This window comes from Zootoca vivipara, chromosome 16, assembly GCF_965207765.1.
Source record: "Zootoca vivipara chromosome 16, rZooViv2.hap1.1, whole genome shotgun sequence".
Classification (NCBI taxonomy): Eukaryota; Metazoa; Chordata; class Lepidosauria; order Squamata; family Lacertidae; genus Zootoca; species Zootoca vivipara.
In genome coordinates this window covers 41,981,661-41,994,839 of record NC_142599.1, presented here as the reverse complement: position 1 = coordinate 41,994,839, position 13,179 = coordinate 41,981,661, and the positions used below count along the sequence as shown (strand labels likewise).

The 13,179-nt window shown below is 50.9% G+C and overlaps 1 protein-coding gene and 1 long non-coding RNA gene across 2 annotated transcripts in view; one reads left to right on the top strand and one right to left on the bottom strand.

The window, feature by feature from the left end:
* PEAR1 (platelet endothelial aggregation receptor 1) overlaps positions 1–13,179 on the top strand; it is a 46,180-nt gene that overhangs the window by 18,282 nt on the left and 14,719 nt on the right. Inside the window, exons 6-10 of the mRNA XM_088659629.1 lie at positions 821–1,067; positions 1,939–2,062; positions 2,863–2,999; positions 8,391–8,603; positions 8,992–9,166. Of these exons, the coding sequence (XP_088515755.1) occupies positions 821–1,067; positions 1,939–2,062; positions 2,863–2,999; positions 8,391–8,603; positions 8,992–9,166 (896 nt within the window). The remainder of the gene's footprint in view (positions 1–820; positions 1,068–1,938; positions 2,063–2,862; positions 3,000–8,390; positions 8,604–8,991; positions 9,167–13,179) is intronic.
* Positions 6,442–8,599, bottom strand: LOC148683239 (uncharacterized). Its single transcript, XR_015947460.1, has 2 exons — positions 8,008–8,599; positions 6,442–7,177 (listed from the first exon to the last, which is right to left on the bottom strand). It is a non-coding gene; the product is annotated as an uncharacterized LOC148683239 (long non-coding RNA).

Below are 13,179 nucleotides of genomic sequence, written 5' to 3'. Positions count from 1 at the left end.
CTCTGGGGCAAAGCCACAGCCCTGGAGTCTCTTCTCCCCCTCCTTGGGGCTTCCTGGGAAAAAGAGAAGGGGCTTTTCGTGGCGCCGCCTGTGTTGGGAACCTCCACTTCCCCTCCTCGGTGAGGGGAGCCAGCAGCCACCAAGGGCAGTTGTGAACAAGATGAGGGGTCTGTCAGGCAGCAGCCCTGGGGTGTGACACACAGTGCTTTCACCACCACCACCCCGACCTCAGAAACCCTCACCCTGCTGTCCTCTGGGTGTTTGAGGGGGCCCTGACAAGCTCCTCATGTGCCTGCAGGAAGTCCCAAGTCCAGGCCCCGCTGGCAGCATTTCCAGGGACCTGGATCAGGCCAATGGGTGCCCCCCCAGTCCAGCATCCCCCAGGGCAACCTGCTAGATGCCCCAATGGGAAGCCCCCCCCCCCGCAGGACATGAAAGCAACATGATGCTGGCTAGCTGCTCCCTCAGGGTCGCCACTGGCCTCCTCCCAGCAGAAATTATTATTATTTCTGAAGTTTTCAGTGTCTGAGGCTTTATTGTATGTTTTTAGTATTTTGTTGCGAGGCGCCCAGAGTGACTGGGGCAACGCAGTCAGATGGACGGCATGTAATTTTTATTTTTATTTTAAATATTATGAGGGGCTTGTGTGGGAAGACCCTCCCAACACTCACCCGGCTGGTGGGGGTACCCCCATTTTGTGTGGCCACCCAGAGTTCTTGGCCATCCTTTGGTTGGTGCAGTCTGCCCTGAACCCCCCTTGCCTTACCTCAGCCGCTCTCCCTTATTCTTCCTCCTCTTCCTCCTCCCCCTCCCCCTCCAGGGTGCAACGGCCTGTCCTGGGGGCCAGACTGCCAGCAGCCCTGCAGGTGCTTGAACGGAGGCAGCTGCCACCCCCTGTCTGGGGCCTGCCTTTGCCCACCGGGCTATAAGGGCCCCTCCTGCGAGGAGCCCTGCCCCCCGGGTACCTATGGCCAGGGCTGCCAGCTGGACTGCCACTGCGAGAATGGCGCCGAGTGCGACACAAAGACAGGGGCCTGCCTGTGCGCCCCGGGATTCAGTGGCCCACAGTAAGTAGGACCTCGGGGATGCAGGGTGGGCAGACAGAAGAGCTGGGGGCCCTGTAGACCTCTGGTGAACTGGGCTGAGGGTCTGGAGCTGGGTTCCAATCTCCCCTCAAGCCAAAACTTTGAATGAGTTTCTAGTGCTTCTGAGAGTCGCTGTAACGGTGTCTCTGGGGGCTGCTCCAAGCTGCCCCTCTCTCTGCTTCCCATCTCCCTGGGGGAGGGGGGAGCAGAGGAGGGCATTTCCTGGGCAAGGCCTTTTTCCCCCTCCTGAGACCCCCTGTGGAGGCCCAGCCAATGCCCACCCACCTCCCAGGTGCCCTGTTCTTCCTTTCAAGCTCAGCATGAGGAGCTGTGCAGGCAGGAGGGCGAGGGCTGCTGATACCCTGAAACCTGCATTTCCTGGGATGGTCCTGGGCAGGACACGGGATGGAAGCAACCATGGGCAACGGGATGTGCCTGCCTGGTGTGACAGCAACCACCAGCTTGCATTCAATGAGAACCATGTCTTCCCACTTGGGTGCTTCTCCCGGGGGCAGCTGCAGGGGGTGTGCCATGCTGTATGTTCTGGCCCAGCTCACTTGCTTTGCCATATCACATGTGGCTTGGCTCACTTTCCTGAGCAATCTATAGATCTTAAAGGCTCCTTAGCATAAGATGAGCTTGCAGTTGGATCAGGCCACAGGGGGCCCATCTAGCCCAGCCTCCCATCCTCACAGTGGCCAACCAGGAGCCTGATATGGACGCCCCCAAGCAGGATCTGACAGCAGTGCCCCTCCTGGCAGCTGGTCCTCTGAGACTGGGGCTTGGTGTTTCCTGGGTGGCCGAGGGGAAGGGTCCTTGCCAGCTCAGCCTCACCCTTCCTCATCTCTTGCAGCTGCGAGCAGTCCTGCCAAAACGACACCAGCGGCTTCCAGTGCCTGGCCCTGTGTCCTTGCCAGAATGGGGGCATCTGCCACCCCCCTGAGACCAGCAAGTGCGCCTGCCCTCCAGGATGGATGGTAGGTTTATGTGTGTGGGGCAGTTGTGGTTCCAGGCCCCTATGTCTTTGGGGGGTTCAGTAGGAGCTCCGTCTCTCTCTTCTCCCCAAAGTGTGAAATTGTGTGGGGTGTTGGACAAGCGCAACCCCCAACCAGAGCATTATGGGATTATAGGATGGGGATGGGGGGAGTGGGCCTGCGCTGTCTGTCCAACCACTGACCTGAGTGCTCACCTGCTCAGTTGCCACCACAGGTGAGGAGAACGCAGGGCTTTGCCTTTCCCCCCTGCCTTCTTTCTCCCCCCCCCCCCGCAAGAGGGTCCTCAGGGGCCCTTGAACTGTCCCTGCAGGGAGGTTTTGGGGGTCAGGAGGAGAGCCCTCCTCTTTCTCTGTGCGGCGTGCGCCCCATTGAGAGAGTCATCCCTGCTTCGACAGTCATGCCCAGGCATGATTTCATTTCATTTATTTTATTATTAGTTTTGCATCCTGCCTTTCCTCCAATAGGCTCTCCCTCTCCCCATTTAATGCCCCCCACAACAACCCTGTGAGGTAGGTTAGGCTGAAGAGGTGGTGACCGACCCAAGGTCAAGCCCAGTGAGCTTCATGGGAGAACTGAACTCTGGCTTTCCTCCAATCCCAGTTCAACATGCTAACCACTACACCATACTGTGCCATTAGGTGCCCCCAGCCCTCCACCCAGGCAGGGAGTTGTTTGTTTCTTCTTCTTGTGGATGAGCAGGATTGATCCTTGGGGGGCAGGGTTTGCGCTTGGCACCACTGTGATCGGGGCTCTCTCTCTCTCTCTGCCCCCTCTCCATGCAGGGCGACATCTGCTCCTTCCGCTGCCCCGAAGGGCACTTTGGCTCCAGCTGCCAAGGGGAGTGCAGGTGCCACAACGGAGGCCTCTGCAACCAGGAATCTGGGCAGTGCCAGTGTGCGCCAGGCTACACTGGGGAGAGGTGAGTAGACTCCACCAGGCAGCACCACATGCTTAAAAAGTGAAGCAGGGAATGAGGTGGGGGGGTAAAAAAAGTCTCAAGATTCATCATTTTGGGTACCAGGAAAAGGGCAGTAAAGGAAATAAAGGCACCTTTAGAAAACCGACTCACTGTTGACATTTCACAGCAGATGAGGGTAAAACAAGCAAAATCTCTTCAAGAGATGAGTGAAATTAAAAATGTTATGGGCAGTTTGGGTTTTAAAAATGACAAAAAATTGGCAAGACTAGAAGGAACAGTTAATAAAATAGAAGAAAGGATTATTCTATTGTCTGGAGAAATGAGGTAACTAAATGATACCGTAGTGGAGACTTTGGAAAGTAAAAGTGAAGTAATACACAGAGAGAGGGAAATTTATTTGGATAATTTGGCGTTAATGGAGCTGAGAGAAAAGAGTTCTACCTAAAATTTAGGAGGGTGAAGACATTGGGGGCAAAGTTATTAATTGCCTTGCATCCTTTTTTTGGGGGGGAAGTGGATGATCCTGAAGCAGAAATAAACAAAACCTACAGAATTAATACACGTTCTACATAATTAGAAACAGACTTTATGGAGAAATTCAAATGGGAAATGGAAGAAATGCTAACGGATGAGAGTGAAGAAATTGAATTGGGAGCTGCAGGTTAATATTGAAATGAATCTCCGGCGGGCTAGGGACAAAGGTGAGAGTTGTTTCCTAGTTCTGCTGGATCTCTCAGCGGCTTTTGACATCATCAACCATAACATCCTTCTGGACCTTCTAGAGGGGTTGGGAGCTGGGGGAACTGTCATACAGTGGTTCCGCTCCTTCCTCCTGGGCCGTGTTCAGAAAGTGGTGGTGGGGGGGATGAGTGTTCAGACCCCTGGGCTCTCACTTGTGGGGTGCCTCAGGGTTCTGTCCGCTCCCCCATGCTTTTTAACATCTACATGCAGCCGCTGGGAGAGATCATCAGGGGGTTTGGGCTGGGTGTTCATCAGTATGCTGATGATACCCAGCTCTACCTCTCTTTTAAATCAGAACCAGTGAAGGCGGTGAAGGTCCTGTGTGAGTGCTTGGAGGCAGTTGGAGGATAGATGGCGGCTAACAGATTGAGGTTGAATCCTGACAAGACAGAAGTACTGTTTGTGGGGGACATGAGGCGGGCAGGTGTGGAGAACTCCCTGGTCCTGAATGGGGTAACTGTGCCCCTGAAGAACCAGGTGCGCAGCCTGGGAGTCATTCTGGACTCACAGCTGTCCATGGAGGCGCAGGTCAATTCTGTGTCCAGGGCAGCTGTCTATCAGCTCCATCTGGTACCCTACCTGCCTGCAGACTGTCTCGCCAGAGTGGTGCATGCTCTAGTTATCTCCCGCGTGGACTACTACAATGCCCTCTACGTGGGGCTACATTTGAAGGTGACCCAGAAACTACAACTAATCCAGAATGCGGCAGCTAGACTGGTGACTGGGAGCAGCCGCCGAGACCATGGGCGTAGGCAGGGGGGCAGGAGGGGGCAATTGCCCCCCCTAGAAGCAAAAGGCTAAGGGGCGCAGCGTGGCAGCCCCAGGCTCCCGCTCCCGGCGCGAAGCTCCAGAGGCGCGCGGGGAGCGTAAGCGGAGGAGCGCTAAGTGGGAGCGGGGAGCGTAAGTGGAGGAGGCAGCCACAGGCTCGCGTTCCCTGCGCGCCTCTGGAGCTTCGCGCTGGGAACGGGAGCCTGGGGCTGCCTCCTCAGAAGACCTAGGAGGCGCGGAGGAGGCAGCCATGGGCTCGCGTTCCCCGCACGCCTCTGGAGCTCCGCTCCCGGCGCGTGGGGCCACCTCCTCGGAAGAGCTGGGCGGGTGCAGGCCACGTAGCCCCGCCCACATTCCCACTGTGGCCCCTCCCCTACAGGGAACCAGGCAGAGGGCCTTCTCGGTGGTGGCGCCTGCCCTGTGGAACGCCCTCCCATCTGATGTCAAAGAGAAAAACAGCTACCAGATTTTTAGAAGACATCTGAAGGCAGCCCTGTTTAGGGAGGCTTTTAATGTTTAATAGATTATTTTATTTCATTTTTCTGTTGGAAGCCGCCGAGAGTGGCTGGGGAAACCCAGCCAGATGGGCGGGGGATAAATAATAAATTATTATTATTATTGCATTAAAAAGAAAACGGACTTATATCTGGATCTGAGAACTGAAGCAAATATTGGTTTTTAGAAAGCAGAATAGTTGGGTGTTACCTTGGAGTGGATGTTTGAATAACTATATATAGCAGAAAAACAAAGAATCAGAAGTTTTCCTTTTATTCTTTTTCCTTTTTTCTCTTTCCCCCCTTTTTCTGTTCCTCTTTTTGGCTTGTGTTTTTATTTTATTTCATCTTTGGGATTCTAAAAAGATATTGGATATTAGCTTTTGTATATCTTTTTTCGACTTTAATAAAACCTATGGGAAATAAAAAAAGAAATTATGATGGGAAGACAAGGGATACCTAAGTAGCATACAGTGGGTTTACAACCATAATCCGTTCCAGAGGTCCAGTTGTAAACCAAAACAGGTTGTAACCAAAGGCGCGCTTTCACCAGTGGGGCCTCCCGCCAAAAAATTGGTTGTAATAAAAAAAGGGTTGTAATCCAAAAAAAAGGGACACGCACTTCCAGGTTTGACGTGGTTGTAATCCAAAACGGTTGTAATCCAAAGCGGTTGCAACCAAGGTACCACTGTATTGGCCTTACAAGGGTCCCCGGCAGGGGGTGGGCCAAGGCAAGTGGGGAGTTTGTGCCCCTGGATGGCCCAGAAGCCCCTCCCCTGGAGTTCCAGGGCGACTGGACAGGCTGGCCCCACGTGGCCCCTACTCCTGCCCCCCCAGCCCCTCCTCCTGGGGCCATTGGTGGGTCTTCTCCCTGCTGTGCAGCTCAACAGCTGCAGCCCCAGTTGGTGAGTATTTGTGGAGGAAGCCAGTTGAGGCCCCCTTTGGTGAGTGACTCTTTCCCCCGGGTGAGAAAAGGATGCAGCCTGGAGGGGAAGGAAACTGCTCTCTGCCAGCTTTTTAATGCAGACAATGGAGGAGGAGAAAAATTAAGCCCCTGATGGTTTTCCCATCTAAGTCAGAGGAAGGGGGGGAGGCCAGGGGATGCAGGGGGCTTCAGGCACACCTGGGGGGAATTTATAGCACCCCCATGGAGCCTGCCTTAGCCCCATTCATGGCAAAAGAGGCTGAGCTGAGGGGCTGGAGGGGTCAAAGCTCCTTTCTCCTGGCACCTTCCCTGCACCCTTTCTCTCTCATCAGCTGTGCCAGCCACAAGGCTTGCCGCTCCCTGCTCCCCCCCAATGAGTTTTCCTTCATATACGGTAGAAAAATAATCCCTCAGCCTTTAAAAGCAGCCACAGGGATGGTGTTAAATTCAGAATCTGCTGCCAGCTGTCATTGGTGTTTCATAAAACCGCATACTGTACTGAATAATGGTGTCCTTTCTTCTTCTTTTTTTCCAAATTTTTAAATTCATTTTATAATAATAACAACATAAGCAAATAAAAACATAATACAACACAAAATACACTAACAAATAAACAATACAACAAAAACAACACTAAAATTTCTTAAATGTCCATCTCAGTAAGAGCTGTTCGGCAGTGGAATTTGCTACCAAGGAGTGTGGTGGAGTCTCCTTCTTTGGAGGTCTTTAGGCAGAGGCTTGACAGGCATATGTCAAGAATGCTTTGATGGTGTTTCCTGCTTGGCAGGGGGTTGGGCTGGATGACCCTTGTGGTCTCTTCCACCTCCATGATGCTATGATTCTAACATTAGAGGGTGACTTCCTCAGGTCCCCCCCTCTCTGTGCTTCACTGTATATCATCTTTAGCAATTTCTAACTCATAATTTTTTACCACATTGTATATCTTATCTAAACATCATTTCTAACATTTTCTATTTAATTCATTTCTATTTTTTCTTACTTACTATTATTACCTTTACACCTTCAGCCTATATCAACTTCCAAATGTGATCCTAAATATCAAATATTGCAATATTTTTTAAAATGTATTTTAAATTTCTTCCAATCTTCTTCCACCATCTCTTCTCCCTGGTCACGCAGTCTCCTGGTCAGCTTGGCATGTTCCATAAAGTCCATCATCTTCATTTGCCATTCTTCCACAGTTGGTAATTCTTGTGTCTTCCAGTTCTTAGCTATCAGAATTCTTGCTACTGTTGTGGCATACAGAAAGAAATTAACATCCTTTGGGGGAATTTCTTCCCCTACTATACCAAGTAAAAAGGCTTCTGGTTTTTTAATAAATGTGTTTTTCAACACCTTTTTCAATTCAATATACCAGTAAATCTTTTTCCAGAAGTCTTTTACTTTTGGGCACGTCCACCACATATGGTAAAAGGTTCCTTCCACATCTTTACATTTTCAGCACTTATTGTCATGCATGTGATAAATTTTGCTAATTCAACTGGTGTCAAATACCATCTATACATCATTTTCATAATATTTTCTCTCAAAGTATTACATTTTTTCCATAACCTCTCCCAATCCTCCAACATAATATTATGCCCCACATCCTTTGCCCAATCAATCATTACAGATTTCACCTGTTCATCTTTCGTGTCCCACTCCAGCAATAGATTATACATCCTGGAAAGATTTTTTTTGTTTTTGGCTCTAACAATTCCGTTTCCAGTTTGGATTTGCCTGATTGAAAACCTGTTTTCTTATCCATTTTAAACACTTCATTAATCTGATAATATTGAAACCAAGCATTAACATTTTCTTTCAACTGTCCATATGATTTTAGCTTAAATTGGTCTCCTTCTTCCAACAGATTCCTTTCTTAAATGGATCTTGATCAGCTCTACATCCTTCTGCACCCCAGCCGTGTGTGTGTGTGTGTGTGTGTGTGTGTGTGTGTGTGTGTTGGTGAAGCTAGGAAGCTGAATAACTCTTCTGGGTGATTGATAAAGACCATAGAATATCCACACTCTCTATATCAATGAACTTTCCTTTCATAAACATATAACTTAGAAGAACTTACCTACAATCTCATGCTTATTCACTTTGTTCCTGCACAGGATTATCCCTATTAACATTTCAGGATCTTCCTCTGTCTGCTTCACTTCAGGCAGATCACGCTGACAGGCACTCAGGATCCTGAAGAAACCTCTCTCTCTCAGCACACAGAGAGAAGAGCAGAAAAGGCAGTTAAAAAATGACAGTTGCTGGAATAACAGTCACAACGGAATGGAATGCCTTTCCCATGTGACTCACAGTCAGCCAATCACATGAGAGAGCTACAGCCAAAGGGGAAAAATACCATACTAAAAATACACAGCAAATCCACCTAAGCAAACATTCCCATTTCAGGAAATTAAATCGTTATCCTTAACACCCCTGGTCTCTTTCTCCCCACGCTCTCAGGTGCCGCGAGAAGTGCCCCATCGGCCGCTACGGGCAGGACTGCGGGCAGGAGTGCGACTGCACCAATGGCGGGCGCTGCTTCCACATTAACGGAGCCTGCCTCTGCGAAGCCGGCTTCTTGGGCAGCCGCTGCGAGGAGCGAAAGTGCCTGCCAGGTCTCCACGGCCTCTCCTGCCACCTGCCCTGCCTCTGCCACCCACGCCACACACAGAGGTAGGCAAGCAGGTGTCCCTCTCTCTCCTTTTGGCCAACTGGAAGCATAGAATGAGACTTCTAGGTGGGAAAGAAGCTAGGGAAACTCCCCTTGCCCTCCCTGCCCTCTTTATTTGTAAAGAGGCTGCCTGGATATCTCTTTGCCCAGCCCTCCTTCAACAGCAAGGTCCCACCTGAGTCCTACTGCTCTGCCCCCTGCGGGTGACGGGCTTCTCCACTGATCTGTCCCCATTTGAAAGATGGGGAGGTTTTGCCTTTTGCACCCTCTGCCCCCCACAAAGCCCTTCTTCTCTGGGCCTCCCCCCCCCTGCCTCCGGGCTCAGAGAAGGTAGTAGCTGTTGAGGGAAGATGTCCTGGAGCAGCCACCATCTCCTTGTTTGCCCCCCAGCTGCCACCCGCTCTCTGGAGAATGCACCTGCAAGCCGGGCTGGGCAGGACTCTTCTGCAACGAGACCTGCCCCCCTGGGCACCATGGCTTTGGCTGTCAGGAGCCCTGTTTGTGCCTGAACGGAGGGACCTGCGACGGTGAGACGGGGCTCTGTGCTTGCCCGCCAGGCTACATGGTGAGTCCCCCTCGAGGTCCCTGGGCTTCCGTCCTAGGCCCTGCGGTGGCTACATCTGGCATGGGCAGGAAAGGGTTGTGCCCCCTGGCAAGCAGAGCCTGCCAGGGCTTTCTTAGATCACGTATTTGAAGGGGAGGGTGTGGCAAATTGTTCCTGCCAAGTAAATTCACTCTCCTAACCCATGGCCTGATGCCACTCTGAAGGCCCTGTGGGCTTGCATTGCCAGGTGGGACAGGCAGGAAACAGATGGGGGGTCTCAAAATTTTTAAAGGACCATTTGGAGGAGAGAGAAACTTGGGCATCCTGCTAGGGGTCTCACCCCTGGTTCTGTGCTGGAATATTTTCCTCTCCTTGCCGCCAGTGTTAAAGGAAAACTCCTGGCTCACTTGGATTTGCCAGACAAAGACACCAGCTAAGAGTATTGGAGCAAAACAGCAGCCTGTAGGCCTGGTTTTTATTCAAGGAACTGTTGCAACAGGACTTCCAACTATCACATGGAAGAAGCAGAAAGAAGCCCCGAACAAAGGATGGCTCTCTGTTTTATAAGTTTCCCCTTTTACCCAGAACACCCTTAATGAAACATCACACATGCATCATATACACAGCTATGTCATAATCTGGGAAGGGTCTTCTGGCAGAAACCTGAGCATCAGGTTTGCCCCATCCCTCCCTTGACTTCCACCGCACACCAATTAAATAAAACAAAAGGTGAGTATGTACATGTTCCTGTTCTCCTGGTCAAGTTAAACACACCCCTTTATCTTGACCAAGATCCTAATAAACTGAAGTTGGGTTTCTATTGTTTCTGGAATGGCTACCTGTGTCTGGCATTCAGAGGCCAGGATGCCAGTGATTATCACCCAGGCAAGGAGGCTGCTGAGTACCATGGTCTCAGGCTTGAGGGATTATGGTTGTCAACATCCCAGACTCCCCTCTTGGTAGCCATTTCCTTCTTGAACAGAACAAAGTTGGAATGGCGCAAATCCAATACTGGAGTATATGACTTCCTAAAGTTTTCCCATTGAGCCAATACATAGATACATTTATCAGTGAACTGTTGCATTTTGTAATGTGCAGCGGAGGCCCTTTGAAGAGAGATAGGTAGAAACTGTGATGAAGTGTTTTGTGGGGACATTTGCAGGAGTGCCTGTTGTCTTTGTCCATGGAGTTTTCTTGGCAGGGATACTGGAGTGGCTTGCCAGTTCCTTCTCCAGGTGGATCACGTTTAGTCAAAACTCTCCACTATGACCTGTCCATCTTGGGTGGCCCTGCATGGCATAGCTCATAGCTTCTCTGAGTTATTCAAGCCCCTTCGCCACGACAAGGCAGGCTTAGGCAGTATGTGGACCGAGAACTCCCAGAAGTGCAAGCTGGATTTCGAAAGGGCAGAGGAACCAGAGACCAAATAGCAAACATGCGCTGGATTATGGAGAAAGCTAGAGAGTTCCAGAAAAACGTCTACTTCTGCTTCATTGACTATGCAAAAGCCTTTGACTGTGTCGACCACAGCAAACTATGGCAAGTTCTTAAAGAAATGGGAGTGCCTGATCATCTCATCTGTCTCCTGAGAAATCTCTATGTGGGACAAGAAGCTACAGTTAGAACTGGATATGGAACAACTGATTGGTTCAAAATTGGGAAAGGAGTACGACAAGGTTGTATATTGTCTCCCTGCTTATTTAACTTATATGCAGAATTCATCATGCAAAAGGCTGGACTAGATGAATCCCAAGCCGGAATTAAGATTGCCGGAAGAAATATCAACAACCTCAGATATGGAGATGACACAACCTTGATGGCAGAAAGCGAGGAGGAATTAAAGAACCTTTTAATGAGGGTGAAAGAGGAGAGCGCAAAATATGGTCTGAAGCTCAACATCAAAAAAACCAAGATCATGGCCACTGGTCCCATCACCTCCTGGCAAATAGAAGGGGAAGAAATGGAGGCAGTGAGAGATTTTACTTTCTTGGGCTCCTTGATCACTGCAGATGGTGACAGCAGTCACGAAATTAAAAGAAGCCTGCTTCTTGGGAGAAAAGCAATGACAAACCTAGACAGCATCTTAAAAAGCAGAGACATCACCTTGCCGACAAAGGTCTGTATAGTTAAAGCTATGGTTTTCCCAGTAGTGATGTATGGAAGTGAGAGCTGGACCATAAAGAAGGCTGATCGCCGAAGAATTGATGCTTTTGAATTATGGTGCTGGAGGAGACTTGAGAGTCCCATGGACTGCAAGAAGATCAAACCTATCCATTCTTAAGGAAATCAGCCCTGAGTGCTCCCTGGAAGGACAGATCGTGAAGCTGAGGCTCCAATACTTTGGCCACCTCATGAGAAGAGAAGAATCCTTGGAAAAGACCCTGATGTTGGGAAAGATTGAGGGCACTAGGAGAAGGGGACGACAGAGGACAAGATGGTTGGACAGTGTTCTCGAAGCTACGAACATGAGTTTGACCAAACTGTGTGTGAGGGACAGGGGATATCGCGAAGTCCCTCCCCTCCTAAGTTCAAGCCAATCCCCGAGCACAGGGGGAAGCAGAGAGAGTTCCGATTCCAGTGGGGAAGCAGGAAGTCGTGTCCGAGGCTCAGGCAAGGTAGAGGAGCCAGGGTCCCAGGTGGGACAGGAAGGGGCGAATAAGGGCGGGAGACCCATCCCCCCAACTCCGGAATTACGCAGAAAGAGGAGGGGAAAGAGGATGGGTCTGCCAAAGCTTTTGTGTTGGAGAAAGACGCGCCAAAAGCCATTAGGAGGTTCTGAAACCGACTGACCACATCACTCCGTGTAAATAGCAATGACTTGAGCACTGTAAATACGCAGCACCAATAAAAGAATAAAATGCAGAGCTGCGTAGCGTCGTTACTCTGAAGTAGTCCACTCCGGCCACTGTGACAGCAACCTCCTAATCCTTTTTGGGCTACTTTGGAGTTGCCGGGATGAGCGTGTCAGAGGCGGAGAAATGGCGGCAGATCGCGGAGCAAGCCCAGCAAGAACTGCAGCAGCTGTCGCTGCAGGCGCAGGGGGAATTGAAGGCAGCTAAAGAGGAGACTAAGAAGGTCCAGGACGACCGGCTACAACTTGCGGAACAGGTGAGAGCGCTTCAGGAAAAAGAGCAGCAATTAAGGGCGGTGGCGGTAGACCTCCAAAACAAGCTGGATGCAGAGAAAAACAAGGCGGGAGGGGCACCCCAAGTCCAAGTGCTGCCAGGAAGGAGAGCCGGGACCCTAGTAAGCAAGTTCAATGGAGACCCGAGGGAATTTCAGGGCTTTGAGACTGAGATTGTGTATGCTCTTGAGCTGCACCACGATGAGTTCCCTGATGATGAGCACAGGGTAGCGTTTATTGTGGAGCACCTTACCGGGGCAGCCAGGGAGTGGCTAAGACCGTTAATTGCAACAAGGAATCCTTGCATGAAGAATGTCAAACTATTTCTAGAAGGTTTGAAAACGATGTATTCGTCCGATAGTCATATGGACCAGACTAAGGAGGAACTTCATAATTTACGCCAAGGAAATATGACAGTTCGCGCGTATTGGGCGAAATTCACCATGCTGGTGCACAGATTGGGGTGGGAACTAGAGTCCCCCCCAATGCAAGCGGCGTTCTACTTGGGGTTGCATGAGGAGGTGAAGGATGAGCTCTCGAGAGGTCCAAAGCCCAGTAATATGGATCAGCTGAGCAAAGCGGCTCTGGCGGTGGGGGTGAGACAGGAATCCCGGTGGAGCGACAAGCAAGCAACGCGCGCAAAGCGGGCTTGGTTCCCACGGTCGCAGGAGAAGCCACTCCCCCAACAACCCTTTCAAGCCACGCCTGGGGCCAGTCAGGACCAGGAACCCATGCAGATTGATAGCGCGCGCGCGCGGGCTTTTCAAACCCCAGCGGCGCCAAGACGCAAGGAGGGAAGGGGTGGGAATTGCTTTCTCTGCAACTCCCCCCAGCATCTCGTCAGAGACTGCCCACATCGCAGGGAGTGGCAAGGAAAGGCGGGAACGGTTGTGCCCTCCCCCACTGAAGC